This window comes from Marmota marmota, unplaced genomic scaffold (genome assembly GCF_001458135.2).
Source record: "Marmota marmota marmota unplaced genomic scaffold, marMar, whole genome shotgun sequence".
NCBI classification, from domain to species: Eukaryota; Metazoa; Chordata; class Mammalia; order Rodentia; family Sciuridae; genus Marmota; species Marmota marmota.
Window position 1 is genome coordinate 2,452,329 of NW_025999944.1, and position 23,911 is coordinate 2,476,239.

A 23,911-nucleotide genomic window follows, 5' to 3' on the forward strand; every position below is an offset into this window, starting at 1 on the left:
CTCCTCCTCCTCCTCCTCCTCCTCCCAGGGATTGAACCCAGGGGCACTTTAACCACTGAGTCACATCTCCAATCCCTTTTTTTTTTTTTTTTTTTAATTTAGAGACAGGGTCTCACTGAGTCGCTTAGAGCCTCAATAAATTGCTGAGGCTGGCCATGAACTTGTGATCCTCCTGCCTCAGCCTTTGGAGGTGCTGGTATTACAGGCATGCACCACCAGGGATGGTTTCTATCTTCTTTCTCATTGTATGTCCCTAGATGATTGCCAGGCATTTAATAATTATTTTCTGAATGAATAAATGATATTCAGTTATTTTTTCTTTTGTCTTACAGCAATCTTGTTCCTCAAATGCACTAAATCATGTTAGATAGGTACTCCCCCAATACCTAATGCAAGAGAAAAGAGAAATAAAGATACCAAATTTTAATTTAGTATTTCTTGGGATTTTAATTGTAGGGATCAAGTTTTTATTTTAAAGTTTAATCTAGCATTAAAAGTAAAGTTGTTTTTAAAACCTGTGCAGAGATAAGACGTAATATGATTCTTATTTGATAACAGACAATCCAAAAGTATCGTATATTTGGATATCAGCTTTCACTTTTGTTCATGTGTGCACATGGTTCTGTCTGCTGTTTTGTACAGCAGCAAACAGAGTAAGAGAAACTAAAAGATCTCTGCATTACTGTGCCATGCTGCTCCTTAATCCCTCATCTTTCAAATCCTCTCTGCTCTTCAATCCCAGTTAGAGAAGGAAATTGCCTCTCAAATCTGCTGAAAATATCAACATGGAAGAATTTGCATTTAAAAGCCTCTTAGACTTTCTCTCAGTTTCTGATATGTTGTTAACCAAAATAATGGCAATATAAAAAATTGATAAAGTGGATGTGTACTTTGTATACGTCTTTTCTTTTTTTGGCCAACTTAGGCAAGCTCTCTACTACTGAGCAATATTGCATCCCTAATAAAGTGGATGATATCATTGCATCACTTTTAACTTGCTGGAAGCAACCATAATCAGAGTTAAAATTTAAAAAGAAACAGGGAACACTGTTTTGCACATTGTCTGATAGGTATAGGATGTAGTTTAGTGTTAGAGCACTTACCTGGCATGCAGAAGGCCCTGGGTTTGATCCCTAGCACCAGGAAAGAAGAAGAAAAAAGGAAGACAAAAAGATAGGATTAACACCTAGGACATATAAGGAGTCCCTGCTAATCAATTTTTTAAAAACCCATGAACAAAGTACAAATATCCCTACAAAATAAGAACAAGAATATACAAAAATAAGTAAATAGCCAATAAACACTAAAACTATTCTCTGTTTCACTGAAATCAGAGAAATGCAAACTAAAACAATGAAACCCCAATTCTCTCCCCCTTGCCTATGTAGCAAAACTTGAAGAGAGAGTTAATATCCAGTTTAAATAAGGAATCACTGGGGAGCAGGAGGATGCTCTCAAATACAATTCAAGGGAATGTAAAATGGTAAAGAATATTTAGTTTGGGTGAAAGCTTTTTAAAGATAGTTTGATAGGACCTACTAAATTTTAAAAACATGTACCCTTTGAACCTGGAATTCCACTTTTATTTATCTGTAGTAGAAAAATATTCATGTGGGACTTGAAAAACATGTACCAGAATATTGGAGTATTTTTTTTTTTTTTGTAAAGAATCTAAATGGTATCAGTAGGGCTGGGGATATTGCTCATTGGTAGAGCAGCACTTGCCTAGCATGCCCAAGGCCAAGGGTTCAATAAAAAAAAAAAAAGAAGTTATCAGTAGTAAATAGAGGGCTGGGATGTGGGGTTAGTAGAAGAGCACTTGCCTAATATGCATAAAAATAAGTCCTGAGTTTGATCTCCAGTTCTGGGGGGGGGGAGGGATTAAATAAAAGAAAAATAAGTGAATCGAGCAAATAGATTATGGCATATCTGAGACAGGGATTTAGGATAAAGAGAGAGAGAGAGAGAGAGACACTGAATCTTACGGGAAATGCCCACAAGCCATTGAGATGCACAAAGCACAGCTGTAAGTCTTGAGCTTAAGTGACGTGCCCTTGGCCCATGCCCTTGTAAAAAGAGGACAATGTGCAAGCCAAGGAAAACTGGCTGGAAACCATGTGGCTCCACCCTGCCTCCACCTCTGCCCAGCCCTCTGTAAATGTTAACTCCTCACATTCTCCCTTGAGTCCTTACTCCAAAGCAGTCTTTTGAGACTGCCCCCTTCCCCCTCGAACGTGTATATATTTTCCTAAATAAACCTCAGTCTATGCCTTTGACTGGGATGTGCTGAAATTCTTTCCATCATATATGCTAAGAATACCACTGGTCCTGAGTCAAGTTCCTCTTCTCTCTGGGAACTCCTGGGACCCTTTTCAGGAGACATCTCTCTCCTGCAACATACTCATCCTACTGGGAATGAATGAGAAAACAATACATTCTGGAGTTCATTATACATTAGGGACATGTATGGCTATTCCGTAGTATTCCATGGAATGGAAAGGCTCTTATTTAATTGGTTTTTTTTGTTGTTGTTATGCAGTGATTGAACCCAGGGACACTTAACCACTGAGCTATATCCCCATCCCTTTTTATTTTTCATTTTTGAGACAGGTCTTTCTAAGTTTCTTAGAGCCCCATTAAATTGCTGATGCTGGCTCTGAACCTGTGATCCTCCTGCCTCAGCCTCTGAAGTAGCTAGGATTACAGGCATGCATCATGCCCAGCTAACTGCTTCTTCATTGAGTGGTGTGTGTGTTTGTGTGTGTGTGTATGTGTGTGTGAGAGAGAGAGAGAGAGAGAGAATACATAAAAAGGCATGGATATCAAACTTCTGAAAGGTCGTTATGTCTGGGGAATGAAGTGAGATTTGATGAAGAGATGTGTTTACAAGTTTTATGTTTGATTTTACCAAACCTGTTTGAAACTTTAAAAACACAAACATTTTTATACTTTAATTGTGGGATTGAATTTTTTATAATAGGACTCGGAAACTCAACCAGAGTAATATAGTCTAACCAAAACCCCCCAAATAACAACCCCCCCTCTTCACTTGGCTCCCTCCCCCGCCACATCCATGCCTTCCAGGGTGAGATGGGTGGGACGACAGCCCCAGCAACTCTTCACCCCTTCAATCTGCAGCAAGAATCCTGTAACAGCTGCTCTAAAAATAGCAGGTTCACAGTTCTAGTGGAGTGGAGGGAAGCCCTGTAAAACAGCATTCTTTAGGAGTACATCTGAAGGGAGGCGCAGTAGAAGATGCTAGAAGGGGAGACTCACGCCTGCTTTCCTGTTGTGGGTGTTTTTACTGGAAGAGAGATGCGAGAACTGTGGGAGGTCATCAGATGCCTATACTATCGCTCTGCCAAGGACTACCTAATTTTTGGATTATTCCAAGCACCTTCTAAAACCCAAACAGATCTCCCCTACTGTTAAGCATTCTTGAGTCACCTACCTACCTTGAATGGTAGGAGTTCAAGGAATGCAAATTAGTTTTCTATTAACCTAAACAAACACAATTAGAAAGGACTAACCCTCGAGGCAAAGAACACCTATCAAAACCAAATTTAAATGATGTTTGACCATTGTCACCAGGGAAATAAATGAGGAACCAGTGTGATTATCTTTTTAATCTCTAGAGCAAAGTGTTCACATTTTTAATAGATTTTTTCAGTACACATTTTATAAGCCTAATGTTCTGTTATAGTCATTTAAAATCACTGCTTCCATAACCTGAACTCATCCTCCACCGTGGGCACCAAGGAAAGCAGACAAGCAAACCTCAATCATCCGGAGAAATGAAGGAAGGAGACCAGGCAGAGAGCCACACAAAGGTTTATTTGTCTATAGAGAGGAGAGAGGCCCCGAGATGTTATGTTCGGGTGCTCAGCTTTTGTAGGGTAGGGGCTTGGAGGTGTAGCTGTGGCGATGGGATAGGCTCGGGGTGCTTAAGTGAGAGCTAGGAGGGTGGGAATAGCATGGGATTGGCTTAGGTGGATGGCACCTTGAGGTTTTCCAGAGCAAAGGGGTCGTGTCCTTCTGGGATTGGCTTAGGGTTATGGTACCATGGGGTAGGTCACTAATGGGGTTGGGAGGAGTTCCTGTAAGAGGAAGTACAGGAAAGCAAAGCTTAAGTGGAGGGTGACATTTAAAATGGCTGCTCGAATGTTAAATCAATACTCTATATATGTCTTCTTTTTACATTGTATCTTTACACCACTCTGGCACACCACACCACTGTAGCTGTCACCTACAGTGACTCATGCACTGTTTTGAAATAATCCTCATGATAGCCCTTTATTTAGCTATAATTATTCTTAATGTATAAATGAGGAAATTTAGACTGAAATATTTCTAGTGAGTATTAGGGAGTAATATAAATTAAGAGCGAGACACCCAGTGTTCTCTCTTGTCAATCAATGCAAACTTAGAAACTAAAAGAACTTGGTTTGGGTTGTAGCTCAGCAGTAGAGCGCTCACCTTGCACGTGCAAGACCCTGGGTTCCATCCTCAGCACCACATAAAAATAAATAAGTGAAATAAAGATATTGTGTCCAACTACAATTAAAAAATAAATATTAAAAAAATAACTTGGTTTAGAGCCTTAAGAATTGCAATTCAGGAGTCATGGGTTCATATAGCTGTGAATCAGTGTTCTGAAGGAGGTGGGGAAGTAAGAGCTGATATGGATGGAAAACTCTTGAATCTATGACAAAGTAATTAAAATTATTTAAAGAGAAACTCCTGTTGATCTGGTCACAGTGCAAGTCTGCAGTTCCAGCTGCTCCAGAGAGTGGGAGAATCACTTGAGGCCAACATAGTGAGACCCCCCCCATCTCAAAAAAGGAGAGAAAAAGAGGAATGCTTATTGAAATTGAACAAGAATGCAAGGGAATACCCAAGGTGATGTTTCCCAGTCTGTGTCCAATACCTCAATGATGACAAATTCACACACACAGACACACACACACACACACAATGCCAGGGCTACGTGACCAAGCTGTGACAGGTAGATAAAGGAAGCATGGCTTGGTGCCTCTGTAATCTCAGCCTTGTGGGAGCCTAAGGCAGCCTCAGCAATTAAGCAAGGCCCTATCTCAAAATTAAAATAAGTAATCAAAAGAATTTAAAGGGGGCTGGGGATGTGGCTCAAGCGGTAGCACGCTCGCCTGGCATGCGTGCGGCCCAGGTTCGATCCTCAGCACCACATACAAACAAAGATGTTGTGTCCGCCGAAAACTAAAAAATGAATATTAAAAAATTTTCTCTCTCTCTCTCTCTCTCTCAAAAAAAAAAAAAAGAATTTAAAGGGCTGGGGAGTACCCATCAGTGGTAAAGCGCCCCTAGGTTAAATCCCCAGTATTAATAAACAAACAAACAAATAAATAAGTGCATAAACCAAACAGGAATTCCATAAAACCAGAGTCCAGTGACCTCTGGCTATGTAGCTAGGGTTTCTGGGCACAGCTTTTTGCTATCAAAAGTTGAGGGGCCCATAGTTGATGTTCCAAATGATACCTTCCGACATGTAGAAGTCCTGACTTATTCAAGGTCCTCTGAATCTCTTCTGAAAATTCTTTCACTTTGGAAAGCTTTTAATTGGGCTTTTCCTGTATTTTCACACTCCCAAGCCCCCTTCACTTACCTCCAAGCCCACCATAATGTTTTACTCCCTCCTCTCATGTTGCACAGTTTGTTTAGCTGGTCCCCTTTTGTCTGGCGTTTGAGTTATCGCTGATTTATTGCAGTGATAGTAATTATATCATGAAATTTTTTTTTGTAATTCTGACCATCCTAGGTCCTCACATAGTCAGTCTCTATGGAGTCACATAGCACTGCCTAAAAGTAATTTTAAAAAAAGGTAGTTTCAATCTTCATTTTGCCTCCCAAAGAAAAAGCATAGGTCCAGTTCAAAACTCATGGCAAGGATTGGGGATATAGTTCAGTTGGTAAAGTGCTTGCCTTGCATGCACAAGGTCCTGGGTTCAATCCCCAGCACCACACACACAAGAAAAACGACTCACTATAATCCTTGTCAAGTCTGCTTCTCGGTCCCTGATACTCCCCTAGTAACTACTATAGATACTATCAAAGCTGCTATGATCCCCATAATTCCCATCAAGCCAAAGCCTCGTAGCTCTGCTTCTATCTCCTCACACCTCCCCCTTGGCTCTCTTATTATAGATCAGTTCAGCTTCTCCTTCCTTCCCTGGCCCCAGCCATTCTGGTCTGGTATCTCTCCATTTATTTCTGTAAGAATCCATCCCAAAAGACCTGGAAAGAAGTCTCCCTTAGTGGGAGGTGGAGATATGGGTTGTGCAGAAACAGGGAACACTGCACACATGAATCAGTTTTATTCCTGTGGTATTTGTAGTGAGGCTCTAATTTTCTCATTTTATTCAAGGTTTTTTTTCCCCCATCTTTGAATTATAATCTCCAAAGTGAGATTCGTGGGTCACTGAACAGATCTATAATAGCAAATAGTTTTAATCAAGAAGTATTCCTACCAATTATCAAAATAAATCATATAGCTATAATGAAGTTGATTTTTCATAAGCCTTGAGAAAATAAACTTTTGCCTTATATGCCCTTTTAGGTAAGGCAGTATATTATATGATTACAACTCAAAGTCATTATAATGTCAGACTAAAGATAACTGCTGGGGCTGTAGCTCAGTGGTAGAGCTGCTTGCCTAGCAAGTGTGAGGCACTGGCTTCGTAAAAATAAATAAATAAAAAGTTATCGTGTCTATCCACAACTAAAAATATTTATAAGAAGATAACTGCTAAATATCTATATGTGAAATATAATGATATGCAAAAATTCAACTAGCCCAACTTCCCAATTTTCTCCTCTGCAGTGAGTTAGGAAAAAAAAGAGAGGTTCAGACTTTGAGTGAAGTGGTCCCTCAGCTGGTGGATGCTCTTCCCTCAGAGCCTTTCTTTTGGTTTTCAGTAATTCCCATGTTCTCATCTTGGTCCACTGCTGGTCTTGGGACTGGTTTAGGGTAATCTCTGGATTCTTTGGTTTTTTCCCCTCGGTACTCTTTGTTCCAGGCCCTACCTTTACTCTCCAACCATATCAGTTAATTCACACATTAGTGAGAATTTAACCCAACATACTCCACTCACCAGGGCTCTTGGCCTGTTATACCTTATCTCTAATTGTGATTTCAAGGGTCCTGGAGTTTTAAGCACTGATGAGCAAATGTAGGAATTATTTGGAGGGAGAGAAGCTGCCCAGGCACCTTTCCTTGGAATTGTATTTTATACGCATATATTGTTTCAGCTTCTGCACATGGTTAGCTTACTATCCTTATGCAATTCAAGGGCTGAGGAGCACTTCTGAGTACACACGCTGGCCATGCACGTGGTCATATATATAAATGTGGGAAAGAACAGGTCGGTGGCAAACATGGAATTTATTGACCTGGGAAGAAATACATGATATACATGGGAAGTAAATGACTAAGCTCATCTTCTATGCCACTCTCATTTCTTCCTCATAATAAAGATCTACTATCAGACCAAATTGGGAGGTTTCCATGTACATTTTGTTTTTCCAGTTTGACAAATGGACAGACTCTCAGCGGAGAAGAATCCTCACAGGTCTGTTGGAACGCTGCTCGCTGTCACAACAAAAGTTCTGCTGTCGAAAGCTTCAGGAAAAAATTCCAGCAGAAGCCCTGGACTTCACCACCAAGCTTCCTAGGGTGTTATCCATATATATCTTTTCCTTCCTTGACCCCCGGAGCCTTTGTCGTTGTGCACAGGTAAAGGCAAAGAAATGGCAGACGGCATTTTCTAACGTTAGCCTCTAGAGGCTCTAAAACTAGAATAACTTAAGGACGAAACCCACATGTACACACACACACACACACACACACACACACACGCATAGAACCAAGCCACAAGCTGGGTGTGGTGGCACATGCCTATAATTCCAGCCACTTGGGAGGCTGGGCCAGGAGGATTGCAAGTTCAAGGCCAGCATCAGCAACTTAATGAGGCCCTAAGCAATTTAGTGAGACCCTGTCTCAAAATAAAAAATAAAAAAGGGCTAGAGATGTGGTTCATTGGCTAAGTGCCCTGGGTTCAATCCCTGGTACCAAGGGGGAAAAAACACAAAAACGAGCAACAGATGCTTAGTCTTTTTTTTTTTTAAATATATTTTTAGTTGTAGTTGGACACAATACCTTTATTTTATTTATTTATTTTTATGTGGTGCTGAGGATCAAACCCAGGGCCTTGTACATGTGAGGCAAACAGTTTACCACTGAGCTACAGCTACAGCCCCTAGATGCTTAGTCTTTATAGTTTGCATGATCCTCTGCCTTATTTGAGTCCAACTCTGTATTTAGTGCTCAAAATAGAGAACAAAGTATAAGTCACCATTAGTGTCCACAAAAAAGTATCAGGTAGGGGCTGGGGTTGTGGCTCAGTGGTAGAGTGCTTGCCTAGCAGGTATGAGGCATTGGGTTGGATTCTCAGACCATATACACACAAAAAATAAAACAAAGTTATAAAAAAATCACATTAAAAAAAAAACTATAGTTGAGGAGATACATACACATCTAAGAAATGGTCTCTCAACAGGAAAGTCTTTTAATCCACAGTATACAACTATAATAAAATCCTAAATTGTATATTGAAGGCCATCCATGAAGATAAAAGTGCAAAATAAGGTGCTCGTGAGATAAGACAAAAGAGTATGAGACTGCCAGGCACAGTGGCACATGCCTGGATCTCATAGGCTTAAGAGGCTGATTCTGGAGGATCACAAGTTCAAAGCCAGCCTTAGCAACTTAGCAAGTGCTAAGCAACTCAGTGAGACTCTGTCTCTAAATAACATATAAAAAGGGCTGGAGATGTGGCTGAGTGGTTGAGTGCCCCCAGGTTCAATCCCCAGTAAAAAAAACAAAAAACAAAACAAAAAAAAAACAAAGAGACCCGAGTGGGCAAGTGTGCTCACAGAAGCCTTGGAAAAGGAGCTGGCCATCATTTTCTTGCAGGTAATTCCATAGTGTATTAAAGCAAAGTTAAATTAATTAAGATGTAAAATGGACAGTTATTTGTTGAGCCTTTTCATAGAGTTTAGTAAAACTAGAAAGTACCTACTACTATTCACTCATAGATGTGTAATATGTTAATTTTAGTTCTTAAAATTAAGAAAATAAATGCATCAAGAAAGATGTATTATTCAATAAATAGTGTTGAGACACTTGGGCAGGATCTAGAAAACCAATAGAATAAAAGATTTATATGACACCAAAGGAAACCATTCCAGTACTCAGAGAAAATACCTGGAAGGAGGCCTTTGTGAGTATTCTATAATGTCCAGAGGCCTTAAGGAAATGTCTGCTTCAGTCTTGCTTTATGCATTTTATGTTGTAAACAGGAATGGAAAAAGCAAGACTTTAAATTGTGGCTATAAAATTTACTGCAAATAAAGCTAATTTCTTATTTTTTAAAAGAATTCCTACCAATTGCTGGATGTGGTGGCACACACCTGTAATCCCAGCTGAGGCAGGAGGATGGTGAGTTCCATGTCTCAAAGTAAAACTTTAAAAAACGCTGGGAATGTAGCTCAGTGAGGCCCTGGGTTCAATCCTCAGTATTGAAAAAAAAATTCCTATAAGTCTGTATTAAAGAAAAAAAAAAGAGTAACCACCCAGCAGAAGAAAAATGAGCAAAGAAAAATCATCAAGTGGTTCACAGCAAAATAAAGGCACCAGTAGAGGAGAGGAAGGGGATGGAGAGGGAGGGAGAAGGGGAGGGCTGGGGGAAGAACTAGGGAATGAAGTCTACCAAATTACAAGTGCAATATGTCTGTGTACAGATACACCACAAGAAGTCACGTGTGTGTGTGTGTGTGTGTGTATGTGTGTAATGCACTAATTAAAATAATGATGACAATACTAGACAGGATCAGTTAAGTAAGCGTATGGGGAGGAAGGAGGAGAGGGAAAGGAAAGTTACCAGGGAATGAGATTGATCAAATTATGTAATATGCCTGTACAATATGGCACAATGAATCCCAGTATGATGCATAATTATAATGCACCAATAAAATTTTTTAAAACTCTTCTACCAAAAATATATAAAGAAATGCAGATGTCTCTGCCGTAGGTGGGATGCTGAGCCTCATTATGACAGGCCATTTTCATCACTCAGATTGGCTGAGCTTTACTTTTTTAAATAATATTCTACATTAGTAAGGGTGTGAGAAAACAAGTATTTTATATATTGTGTGTCGATAAAATGGTACAGTGTCCAGTGGTACAATGGAGAACAACCTGCTAGTATTATATTTTAAAAATAAAATTCCTGGGGCTGTGATGTGGCTCAAGCGGTAATGCGCTCACCTGGCATGCACGGGACGCTGGTTTCCATCCTCAGCACCACATAAAATAAAGATGTTGTGTCCACCAAAAACTGAAAAATAAATATTAAAAATAAAATAAAATTCCTTTTATCCTACCAGTTCCACTTCGTGGACTTTGTCTGATGGGTGTGCTTCAACATGTATGAAAATCATTTCTGTTTAAATACCATTGTGGCATTGTTTGTCATAGCAAAAGGCTGGAATCAACAGAAAGGCCCACCAGTGGGGCACTGGGTAAATAAGTTGCAATGATCTCCAAGGTAGGTTATCAGCAAAAAAAAAGGGGGCGGGGGATGGGGAAGCACAGCTGTTAGTTCTGCCATTTTGGAAAGAAAAAGTATAGATATCTGTTTATATGTGCCTAAACTATTTCTACAACAACATAAAACAACTGTCTACAGTGGTTAAATCCAGGGCTGAGAATGAGTGGCTGGAGGACAGGGATGTGTGAGACACTGACTTTTCACTCTGTGTCCGTTTGTATCTTTGGGTTTGGTATTACTGTACACACATAACCTATTCTAAAATGAAATAATTTTTTAAAAAGAGCATAGCAATCTTTTTTTTTTTTTTTTTTGGTACTGGGAATGGAACCCAGGAAGCTCTTGACCACTGAGCATATCCCCAGCCCTTTTTATTTTTTTATTTCTGACACAGGGTTAGAGCCTCTCTGAATTGCTGAGGCTGGCCTCCTACTTGCTATCCTCTCAGCCTCTTGAGTTGCTGGGATTACAGGTGTGTACCACCATGCCCAACTCAAGCATAGCAATCTAAATGTCTAAGAACAAAGGACATCATACAGCCACATGATGAACTATTACGCAGCATTAGAAAAAATGTCATAAAAGAACAGAGATGCCGTGATATTTTAAATAAAGAAAACAAATTGTATATGGAGAATTTCCAAGTTTTGTTCATCATGCCTCAAAAAAAAAAAAAAAAAACTGAAAGGGAAAAAATTCTACTAGGTTGTTAATAATGATAGTCTCTGACTCATGGCACCATAGGTGTTGCTTTTCTTTAAGCTTCTCAGAATTTTCCAAGTTTCCCACAAAGAAAGCATTATCAATAGAGGAAATGCTATTTGGATTAGCTGATCCTCTTGTCTCCATGCACTATATGCCTATCTTGCAGGATCTCAGTGTATTTTATTCCTCTACTGACACACAACATTGTCCTTCAGCTAGATTTAAAGTAAAAGATAGTCATTGCACCAAAATGAGCTTTGAGCTGTTTTAAAAAGATGGGGCTGGGCTATGTGATGGAGAGATGGGTCTTGATAGTTTTGAAAGCTCCTACATTTTTTTTTTTTTAGTTGTCAATGGATCTTTATTTTATTTATTTATTTATATGTGGTGCTGAGAATCGAGCCAGTGCTAGGCAAGTGCTCTACCCATGAGCCACCGCCCCAGCCCAAAGCTCCTACCTTTTAACTCTCCTCATTTCTTTCTGCCTTTGGGTGGTGGGAGGAAGAAAGGAGAGAGAGAGAGAGGGAAACAAAAGACAACTTGGAAACAAACACAAAACAACTCAAGTATCTAGGTCAAAAGAAGATCTAAGGAAAACAGGGTGGGGGAGTAGTAATGGAGGGCTTTCTCTCCCCACCCCCACCCTGCAAACTGTCCATTAAATTCCAAGTTATTTGCCACATGAAGATTTAGGTGAGCTACATCCCCAGTCCTTTTTTTATTTTATTTTATTTTTTTCAGACAGGGTCTCCCTGAATTACTGAGGGTCTCCCTGAGTAGCAGAGGCTGCAGTCCTCTTGTTTCAGCCTCCCTGGTTGCTGAGATTACAGGCTTGTGCCATTGTACCTGGCCCTTCATGTAACCTTCATTAGGAGCTTCAAGAACCATTAGGAAGTCTCAAAGTCTACTTGAGCCTCAGTTTCCTCTTTTGCCATGAGAGTTATAATTGTACTTACCTCCCTAGATTGCTATAAGGATGGTTAATAGTGCTCAGTAAGTACAAGTGGACTCTAATTCTAAGTCTGAATTAGTTTTAAAAGTAATCCTCCTGCTGGACAGGAAGCACTCCTGATAGGAGGTAATTATTTAACCTGTGATTTGGAAGAAAATGACCAAAAAAAAAAAAAATTAGCTAAGCTAGAGAAAGCGCAAGTGTAAACTGAACAGGTTGGTTGTTTTTGTTTCTCATTGTCATTGTTTTCCCAGGTGAGCTGGCATTGGAAGAACTTAGCTGAGCTGGACCAGCTCTGGATGCTAAAATGCTTACGGTTTAACTGGTACATCAATTTCTCTCCAACTCCCTTTGAGCAGGGGATATGGAAGAAGCACTATATTCTAATGGTGAAAAAACTTCATGTTACCAAGCCCAAGGTAAACTTGAGATGAAGAGCACCAAACTGTTTTCCATATTTTTCCTTTTTTTGGGGGGAGGGGGTGGTGGTGCTGGGGATTGAACCCAGGGGCACTTTACCACTGAGCCACATCCCCAGCCCTTTTTATTTTTATTTTGACACAGAGTCTCAATAAGTTGCTTAGGACCTCCAAATTGCTGAGGCTGCCTTTGAACTTACGATCCTCCTCCATCAGCTTCCAGAGTTGCTGGGATCACAGTGTTGTGGGTTTTTCACAGAGATCACAGGGGCTCTCAGCAGGAAGCAGTGTTTATTAGTGCTGGCATTGGCCCAGCAGATTCTCATCCAAAGGCTGAGCCCCAAGCACAGTGAGGCGTAGCCTTATATACTCTGTTAGTCCTTTCCTTTATGTTAGCCCCTTTGTCTCCCCTATAGGATAACAAACATTCTGATTGGGTATTCTATACTCTAGAGTTGTGAAAATTGTGTTGTAGGCACACATAGACACTGACTGTGTTATGTTACCTTCCCTTTGTTCTGGGATGGCTCTTACTACGTACAACAGGTGTGTGCTTCCATGCCAGGCTCCCCAATATTTTTTTAACTTAAAAAATCTTATTATTATATGAATTCCTTTTATAAATTTGACTTATATGAAAGATCTAGAAAAGGCAAATATATAAATACTGAAAGCTTGTTAGTTATCTTGGTTTGGAAAGTATCTACAAATAGGTATATGAGATTTTGTTTTTGTGGTGATGAAAATGATTTAAAATAAGACGATGGGGATGATTGCACAAGTATGTAAATATAACAAAAATCATTGAATGTGTACTTAAAGTGATGAATTTTATAGTATATGAATTACATTAAATAGAATATAAACCATTGTATATACTTTGTTTTTAACCTTCAGTTAAAATTAACTTTAAATTAAAACTATTATTGTTAAATTAATTTTAATAAATTAATTTAATATTGTCATATGAAGTTTTCTAGTTCTGTACAGCTGCTTGAGTTGAAATATGTTTCACTCTGAGGCACTCAAGGACACACTGTAAATGGAATCCAGTGTAGTTTACAAATTCCTTAAGGTCCTCTATTTGAATTTGAATTTTTGGCTGCCTGATGCATTTGGAACCTTGCTATTCTGCTTTTTCTACTATGTACAACATTTATAATAAAGTTCCTGAATCATTTAAAAAATTATTATTAGTTATAGATGGACACATTGCCTTTATTTTATTTATTTATTTTTATGTGGTGCTGAGGCTCAAACCCAGGGCTTCATACTTGCTAGGCAAGTGCTCTACCACTGACCTACACCCCCAGCCCTGAAGTTTATTTGGTATCATTTGTAAGAGCAAGTTTTCTAATAAATTGATCATTAGGGAAGAGCACAATGGCCTATTAAAGTTGTCTTTAATCCAGAAAGTAAGCAATGTAGACATTTATTTTTATGAGTAACTTTTATTACTCATAAAAAGTAAGTAAGGCTGGATATGATGGTGCACACATATAATCCCAGTGACTCAGGAGGCTGAGGCAGGAGGATCATGGGTTCAAAGCCAGCCTCAGCAACTTAGAGAGGCCCCAAGCAACTCAGTGAGGCCCTGCCTGTAAATAAAATACAAAAAAGGGCTGGGGATGTGGCTCAGTGGTCAAGTGCCCCTGAGTTTAATCCCTGGTACCTCCTCCCCCCAAAATCACCATACCTATGTTCCTTTCCTCATCAAGCTTTCTGAAATCCTCCATTTTGGAGCAGGGAGTGACATTAAATAGTGGAACTCAGGCTGCTCTGTGAGAAGAGAAAAGTGATTAACCATCTAGTAGAGTGAAAAGGGCTTTTGAGTCTTACATGTAAAAAGAGCACAGTTTTGTCTTCAGGAATAACTCCACAAAATATTTATGCATAACTATGCTTCAAAATAATGAATAGTTTGGGTGCAAGAAAATTGCCACCTCTCTGCTTGGTATTACATTTCTGCAGGGAATGCTTTGTTCTATGAAACTTAATTTTTTTTGTTAAAGAAATAGTACTAAATCAGAAGTAGGGAATGCTTTGTTCTGTGAATTTTTTTTTTAAATAAACAGTACTAAATTAGAAAGACTGGGGGGGAGTTCAGAAAATCAACTAATTAACTTGGATTGTTCAATTAAAGAGACTTAAAGCTGAAAGAAGTTCTAAAGTTAATAAGATTGTCTGTGAAGTTAACTCCCAGCACTGTACTTACATAACACATACTGTACTTGCATAATCTGTTTAATTCCCTGCTTCAGCCCTGAGCATGGCAGCTTGGTGAGCTCCAACAGAGATTTTGAAAGCAGGTTAGAATCACATGGGGATGGTTAATAATAGTTTCACCAACCTTAAAATGAGAAGGATCCTTAAAACTGTCTGTGAGACTACCTATGCTAAAAAACTTAATTTCTTTTTTTTTAAATTTTTTAGTTGTAGATGGACAGAATGCTTTTATTTTATTTGATTATTTTTATGTGGTGCTAAGGATCAAACCCAGTGCCTCACACATGCTAGGCAAGCACTCCGCCACTGAGCTACAGCCCCAGCCCCCTAGAAAACTTAATTTCCAGAAGAGTAAATCAAACCCAAAGTAAATACAAGGAAGAGATAATAAAGAACTGGAATGAATGAAATTGAAAATAGACAATAGAAAAAAATCAACAAAAATCCAAGCTGGTTCTCACAAACATAAATGGAATTGATACATTTCTAGCTAGATTAATCAAGAAAAAATGAGAAAACACAAATTACTAGGATCAGGAAGGAAAGACAGAACACCACGACAGGTCCTACAAACATTAAAAGTATAACAAGGGATTATTTTAAAAACCTTCAGGTCACTAAATTCACCAACCTCGATGAAACGGGTGAAATCCTTGGAAAATGCATATAACCCTGACTCAATAAGTAATAGAGGGCTGGGGTTGTAGCTCAGTGGCAGAGCACTTGCCTAGCATGTGTGAGGCACTGGGTTCCATCCTCAGCACCTCATAAAAATAAATAAAATAAATGTATTCAGTTCATATACATCTAAAAACTTAAAAAAAGTAATAGAAAACACAAATAAATACAAATAAACCTATATATTGATTTAATGGTATGACTCTACTTTGTGAACAACCAGAGGCATCACAAATTGTGCTCTATGTGTGTACTATGAATTGAGATGCATTCTGCTGTAATTTCTGACAAATTAGAGAAAATAAATAAATTTAAAAAAATAAATAAAATTGAATTCATAATTGTAAAACTTTCCACAAAACTCCAGATCAGAGAGCTCCACTAGTGAATTGTCTCAAACAATTAAGAAATGAGACCAATTCAATGTAGCCTCTTTCAGAAAACAGAGGATGAGGGAAAGCATTCAACCCTTACACCAAAACCAAAATCTATAAGAGAAACAGAAATGCAGACCAATAGTTCAGTTCCATGAACACAGACACAAAGATCCTTCCAAGATATCAACAAATTAAATCCAGGCCTCACAAAAAGAAGAATACCTGAAAGCCAAGTGGGATATGTCCTTGGAAAGTCAGGTTCCTAACAATAAAGAAAAATGACTAGTGTAATTCACAGAATAAAAATGATCATTTTAATACATCATTTAATAAAATTCAACCTCCATTTATCATGAAGAAATAGAGAACATATCATGAAGAAATAGTCAACATATTGAATAGATATGAGATATTGATATTTTTTCATATATATGTTGACTATTCATATTTCTTCTTCTGTGAAGTGCCTGTTCAGTTCCTTTGCCCATTTATTGATTGGATTATTATTATTGTTGTTGTTGTTATTTTTGGTGTTAAGTTTTTTTGAGTTCTTTATATCCCCTGGAAACTAATGGGACAAAGGTGACAAAGATCTTCTCCCATTCTGCAATCCCCCAAAAAACAAATGCAGAATGTTTTCTCTGATATAAGAGGCTGTTCATAGTGGGGTTGTGGGGGGAGCATGGGAGAATTAGACGAACTCTAGATAGGGCAGAGGGGAGGGAGGGAATGGGAGGGGGCATGGGGGTAGGAAAGATGGTGGAATGAGATGGACATCATTACCCTAGTACATGTATGAAGACACGAATGGTGTGACTCTAATTTGTATACAACCAGAGATATGAAAAATTGTGTTCTGTATGTATAATATGAATTGTAATGCATTCTGCTGTCATATATAACAAATTAGAATTAAAAAAAATATATACTTTGCTGCTATGTATACCTAGAAAGAACTAATAAACCTGAAACAAACAAACAAATAAAAACACCAACATTGGGGGGAAAAAGACTTCATCCTGAGGATCCTGGGAATGTATGTAGCCCAGTAGTAGTGAGCACTTGCCTGGCATGTGTGAGGCCCTGGGTTCAATCCCCAACCAAAAAAAGAAAAAGAAAGAAAAAGAGAGAGAGACTTCAATTGATGTGAGCAAAAATTTGGTTTCTTTCATACAGAAAAATTGTCATAGATTTCATTATTACCTGTTTTATTAAAGTGTCAAGCATTTTGTACTTTTCAGAATTTATGATTTTATATATAATTATTAGCATTTATACTTGGATATTTTGCTCCGAAGGTATTTTTTAGTGCCGTGTATTATCTATTTCCAATAGCATTAAACTAGATCTCCTCCAGCAAAAAGAGATGAGTTTATTTCAAAAGAAGCTCAGAGAGGGCTGGGGTTGTGTGGCTCAGTGGTTGAGCGCTTGCCTCACACATGTGAGGCACTGGGTTCAATCCTCAGCACCACACACACAAAAATAAACAAAATAAAGATATTTTTTTAAAAAAAGAAGCTCAGAGAAATAAAATGAATGTCCATTCTAAATGAGACCTGCACAAAATATTTAGTATTAGGGGCTGAGGCTGTGGCTCAGCAGTAGAGTGCTCGCCCAGCATGCAAGAGGCCCTGGGTTCAATCCTCAGCACCACATTAAAAAAAGTAAATAAATAAATAAATAAAATAAAGATATTAAAAAATATATTTAATATTAAACCAATAAAGAGCTATCAGTTATATAAAAATGTCTTCTTAATTTTCTACAAAGCTATAATCATTCATTAAGTGAGTAAATATTTACTAAACACTATTATTTGGTAGGTGCTAAGAGTGAAAATATCCTAATCCTGTTTTTACAGATCTTGGTCTAGTAGCCCAGGTCATATACAAATAAACAATTCATTTGCAACACTGAGTACTGAGTGTTGTTCTGTAGTGGAAATGTATACTAAGAACATTTGAAGCAATGAGTAATTAATTGATTATGCTTAGAGGGACTAGGGAACTTCTTTCTTTTGTGTGTGCACGTGTGGGGGATTGAAGCCAGACCCTTGAGCATGTTAAGCAGGCTCTACCACTGAGCCGCATCCCCAGGCCCAAATGGAGAATTTCTTGATGTTCACAAACAAATGAAAAAAAAAATTAATTTCCCAAGCAAAGCTTCCCTAATCTCTTAATGAACAAAAATTAAGTTCTCAGTGGCTTCCCAACATACCAGGACCACTCCCCTTAGGCTGCAATCACATAAGAACTTATGAATTTCATGCACAGAAGACAGACTTTCAATTCTGGAAATTAAGCAGAGGTGTCCTTTGGGAGTAGTTGAGGTTTGGGTAATAAGATCTGTAGGACCTATAGTCTGCTCCTGTGCAACTTGACATTGTCTCTGTTGGAGGAGGTCTTTGGAGCTGGAGCACCTTTTATATATCTCTCTCTTTCTCTTTTCTTGTGGTGCTAGGGATTGACCCCAGGACCTTCCTCTGGCTAGGCAAGTGTTCTTCCATTGAGCTACATCCCAACCCTAACCCCACACACCCCTTTTATTTTTTTTCTTTCTATTTAAAAAATTTTATCTTGAGACAGGGCCTTGCTAAGCTGCCCAGGCTGGACTCTAACTTGCAACCTGCAGTCCTCCTACCTCAGCCTCCCTGGTGGCATGTGCCACAACATCCAGCTCACCTTTACTTATTTTTTTAATGTGTCTTTTTTGTGAATAAATTAACTGCAGTTGTAACAAACCAGACAATGAAATGACAGAAGATCTCTCAGTGTAAGAGAAGGAGGTTTGGTGTGTGGGCTTGAAGGAAGACAGGTCCTGGGTTCAAATTCAAAGTCTACTTAATGTTACGCTGACAAATTAATTGTTTGCTCCTATCTTCAGTTTTCTCTTCTGTAAAATGGATTTCCTGATAAAATGACTATGAAGGTTAAATAGCACAATGCTTGAAAACTACCAAGACTGTGCTTGGCACTCCCACATGGGGACTGCTGTGATCCCCACAGGGTCATGCTGATGGTGGTGGTGATCAGATGGGTCATGATGAGATGATACGCTTTGTTTTATTGTTATCATTACTATTACAGTGCTTCAATAACAGAAATAATGTTTTCTTTTTCTAGACACCTCCAAAAGAAACATTTATAGTTGCGGATGTTCGATCACTTTCAAGCAGTTCTCCAGAGCAGAAGCAGTGCCCTTCATCGACCTTTCGTCCTTCCACCTCTTTAAGAAAGAAGAATAACCTAGGGGAGAAAGAGCTGCCCCCTTGGAGGTCCTCTGATAAGCATCCAACTGATATCATTCGGTTTAACTATCTGGACAACTGCAACCCCCTCCAGCCAGGGCAAGGGTAAGGAACTCTCCTTGGTACTTAGGTATTTTAAAAGATGAGAATAGAACTTACTGTGAAATACCAAAGCTTTCCAATACATTGGAGCAAGAGGTCATTGGAAAAGTAAACTATCCATGGTTTGCACATTTGCCCTGTTCATGGTGGTTCTTTGCATCTTGTTGCTGTAACAACCCCACCCTGCAGCCTTTTCATGTTTCAATGTTAAATTGCAAGCCAGCACCTTGGGGCGCATTCTAGCCTCCCCCTTCTCACCCTGGTATTTCCCTTCTGCCACAGCCAGTGGGTAAATGAGAGGGAGGTACTCACGTATGTAACATAAGGTAAACTGAGTCAGCTTGGTTGTGATCTCTGCGACTCAGGAGGCAGAGGCAGGAGGATCCCAAGTTCTAGGCCTGCCTGAGCAATTTAGCGATACCCTGTCTCAAAATAAAAAATAGTAAAAGGGGCTGGAGGTGTCCATTGCCACATATACACACACAAAAACAAAACAAAAGTTAGGAAATGTTTTTGAAAATTAAGTGGCAGGAAATATTCGGGCAAAGGCAATGTTTATTTATTTATTTATGTTTGGTCCTTGGGATTGAACCTGGGGCACTCAAACACTGAGCCACACCCTCAGCCCTTTTTTATTTTGAGGCAAGGTCTCACTGAGTTGCTTAGAGCCTCACTAAGTTGCTGAGGCTCACTCTGAACTGGTGATCCTTGTGCCTCAGCCTCCCAAACCCTGGGATTATAGGTGTGCACCATTGCAATACATACACAAGTAGAGAGAAGAGAAAACAAACCCCTGCAACCAATGTCTAGCATGAGTAGTTTTCAACTCTGGTGCACTCTGGTTTCACTTGTTCCTTGCCCACTCTGCTCCTCCCATGGGTTATTTTTGAGACAAATCTTAAGTCATATGGTTTCATCCATCCTGTTATAGAAATCAGGCCTTTTGTCCTGTAGAGCTTCTCACATTCTGGGTTTTGGGGATTTCACTGCCACTGTGCTACTTAACGTGTCCTCTGTCCTCTGTGGTTGGCCATGCAGATGGTCAGGAGTGTAACTTCCCATTCTTGTGTTGTACGTGGTGCAGAGTGACACTGGTCATGTATTCACACATGAACATGGGAAAGTGATGTCATTCTACTGTCTTTCCCATTCCCATCTCTCTCCCTTCCCCCACTCTGCCCTGACCAATCGGTGAACACCCCCCCACCCCACCTATGGTGAGTCAGCATCTGCATGATCAGAGAGAACATCTGGCCTTTGTCAACTCTGCTCTTATAACCTAAAAACAGTCATAGACGATACGAAAAAAGAAGCATGGCTATGTGCCAATAAAACTTTGTTTACAGAAATGGGAAGCAGACTGGATTTGGCCTGTGGGCTGCGGTTTGACAACCTCTGCTTCATCCTCATGTGTGTGGTACTTTTAGAAACCAGTGCTAATAATAATACTAACAGTGTGAATACTGAAAACAGTTTATGATTTCCTTGCCTGTGTTTTTGTCTTTAGTATACACTCTACTAAGAATACTCAGATGACTGTGTTAAAGTCCCATGAAATAACTGTGTGTGTGTGGTAATGCCATCGACCTCATGGGCAAGATCATTTGTTTCTTTTTTTTTTTTAATAAATCTTAGGGATTTTTTTCCCGTTCACTTTTGCTCATAAATTTGAGAAAAATTTAGATGGTTCCAACCTTAAATATGCAAAATAAGATATAAATGACATAGTTTAGTTTCTGTCCCTGTTTTCCATATTCCCTGTTCCTGATCAGTTGACATGAGAATCCTACTTATAGCTAGAAATTTTTAAAAAATTTTATAGTTTGATTCTTCCATTAACAAAGTACAAGCAAAATATTAATAATAATAATAACTTTAAGAATAGAGGCTGGGGCTGTAGCTTACTGGCAGAGTCACTGAGTGGCAGAGTCCTTGCCCAGCATGTGTAAGGCACTGTTAGATCCTCAGCAGAACCACATTAAAATAAATAAAATAAAAGTATTCTGTCCATCTACATCAACAACAAAACATTTTCTTTAATCTTAAAAAATAAAAAGCATAATAAGCAAATAGATAACATACACACTTATTTTCATATATCTCCTTTCTGAAATGAATGGTAGCATACAATACATTCACCTTTCTTTTTTTTTTAATTTTTGTTTTTTAGTTGTTGATAGACCTTTATTTTATTTATTTATATACAGTGCTGAGAACCGAACCCAGCACCCCACACATACCAGGCAAGTGTGCTACCACTAAGCCACAGCCACAGCCCTTACATTCACCTTTCTTTATTCACTTTTCTTTCTTCGGGTAACACTGTATCCTGGCAGTCATTCTACAGTTGTATATAGAAATATTCTGCTTCCGTTTGATAGCTCATAGTACTCCATTGTGTGGGTATGCCAACGTTCATTCACCCCCTTCTCTGTTGATAGACATGTGGCTTGCTTCCAGTGGAGTGCAGACAACCTTTGAAATCACAGGGACAACGAAATCAAATAGCTCTATGGACCGCCAAAGTTTTAAAATATTAATTTATAATGTTTCCACTGCTTTCCAATTTACAGAAGAAAGAAAAGAAATGAAATGATCCCAGATTTTAGCCGACAGTCACAGGATAAGAAAAATAAATTGCAGGACAGAGCTAGGCCAAGAAAAGCACATTTCCTGGTAAGTATTGCTTAGAAAAGATTCACCGCCACAATGTTATGAAAATTGCTGGATTCTAATCCTGTTTGTGACATTGAATTTGTTTTTAAGTCAGAATTGTTAGGGGGCTGTTTCAATCCTGGTCTCTGACACAAACCCACATTCTAGCTATTAGACCTTGAAGATATATGTAATCTTTCTGAGTTTCTATCTTCTCTGTTTTTTTGTTTTTTATTTAAAGAGGCTGATGCGTGTGAAAATGCTTTGCGAAATGTGCAGGAGTGTATTATTGTTGGTCCTTTCTTCTGCCATGAGTTCTTGGGGGCAGGGAGCAGGGGGCCACCAGAAATTGCTGCTTTCTAGAGTGAAAGTCCCCTGACCTGAGAGAAAGCTATGCTTTACATAGCTCTCCTGGTACCAGCAGGGCTTGGTTATGGAAGTACATTTAAAGTTACTCCTCTAGCAACTCCGGAGGCCAAGGCAGGAGGGTCTCGAGTTCTAAGCCAGTCTACAGTTGAGTGAGAACCTGTCTCAAAATAAAATAAAAAGAACTGGTATTGGGAGGGGCACATGCCTATAATCCCAGAGACTCCAGGGTCTGAGGCAGGAGCATCATAAAGTCAAGGCCAGCCTCAGCAACTTAGGGAAGCCCTTAGCAACTTAGCAAGACCTCTCAAAAAATAAAGAGGGCTGGGGATGTAGCTCAGTGGTTAAGGGCCCCTGGGTTCAATCCCTTGTAACCACTCCCACCGCTGGCGAAATAGAACTGGTGATGTAGCTCAAAGATAGAATGCTTTTGGGTTTGATCCTCCCAGTACATACATAAATAAAATAACTCCAGAAAAATAAGTTAATAAGTTTTGTTTTCTCTCTAAAGAAAAAAATAGCTCATCGACTACCCTAATCAAGTCAGCAATTGTGATTAAGGGGTATGATTGATTCACTGCAAACCTCCCCAAACTGCAGTTCTGAACCCTAATGGATCCCTTTTAGCACATCATAAGAGTTTTTGGAGCAAAGTAGAAGGAAGCATGCAATAAAAAGTTCTCATACAGTAGTTAAGATTTAGGGAAAAGCAGAGAATGCACACTCAAGGAAAATCAATATAAAGTGATGTCAGTGTGGAGACTAGTATGCATGTACTCATGAATAAATCTCTTTTAGAGCTCTGCTTTAAAGCCCTATTACTTTTTGTTTAAATGTTTTTTAAGTATTATGTCAAAAAAAAAATAAGAGAGAGAGAGAGAGAGAAACTTCTTAAAATATATCAGTCTGTATTCTGAAGGGCCCATTTTGTTGGACTGGCGGAACCTTATCGCAGATAGGATGCCCAAGGGATTTGGGAAGTTAGAGCAAAGCAATAAAATTGTCGATGAAACCATTAATTGAGAAAAATAACTTTATGAGGCTTATCACACAGGCCATTACAAAGCACTTCTGCCTGGCCTCTACCCCTGTTAAACACGGAGCAGGAGACAAGTCCAGGAAAACAGAATGTGAAGGACAATAAGAGTTGATGGTGGGCCTGGGGTGGTGGCTCAGTGGTGGAGCGCTCGCCTAGCATTCGTGAGGCACTGGGTTCCATCCTCAGCACCACATAAATGTAAAATAAAGATATTGTGTACACCTAAAACTAAAAAATAAATATATATTTTTTAAAGTTGATGGTGATGCATGCTTACAAATCATCAGCACAGACAAACCATTCTCCTGCTTCAAGAACAAACACCAGGGCTGGGGATGTGGCTCAAGCGGTAGCGCGCTCGCCTGGCGTGTGTGCGGCCCGGGTTCGATCCTCAGCACCACATACAAACAAAGATGTTGTGTCCGCCGAAAACTAAAAAATAAATGTTAAAATTCTCTCTCTCTCTCCTCTCTCTCTCTCTCTAAAAAAAAAAAAAAAAAAA

The 23,911-nt window shown here is 39.1% G+C and overlaps 1 protein-coding gene and 1 long non-coding RNA gene across 6 annotated transcripts in view; one reads left to right on the forward strand and one right to left on the reverse strand.

Moving 5' to 3' along the window:
* LOC125616378 overlaps positions 1-2,068 on the reverse strand; it is an 8,011-nt gene extending 5,943 nt beyond the window's left edge. The window contains exons 1-2 of the long non-coding RNA XR_007347007.1: positions 1,986-2,068; positions 1,104-1,133 (exon numbers count right to left, since the gene is read on the reverse strand). This is a non-coding gene — a long non-coding RNA (uncharacterized LOC125616378). The remainder of the gene's footprint in view (positions 1-1,103; positions 1,134-1,985) is intronic.
* Fbxo16 (F-box protein 16) overlaps positions 1-23,911 on the forward strand; it is a 51,973-nt gene that overhangs the window by 15,629 nt on the left and 12,433 nt on the right. For 3 of the 5 annotated variants that reach the window (XM_048801507.1, XM_048801505.1, XM_048801506.1), the window contains 4 exons: positions 7,562-7,768; positions 12,555-12,719; positions 19,123-19,352; positions 21,923-22,025. In XM_048801507.1, coding sequence (XP_048657464.1) covers positions 7,562-7,768; positions 12,555-12,719; positions 19,123-19,352; positions 21,923-22,025 — 705 coding nt within the window. The remainder of the gene's footprint in view (positions 1-7,561; positions 7,769-12,554; positions 12,720-19,122; positions 19,353-21,922; positions 22,026-23,911) is intronic. The other 2 variants (XM_048801508.1, XM_048801509.1) reach the window with 2 other exon arrangements.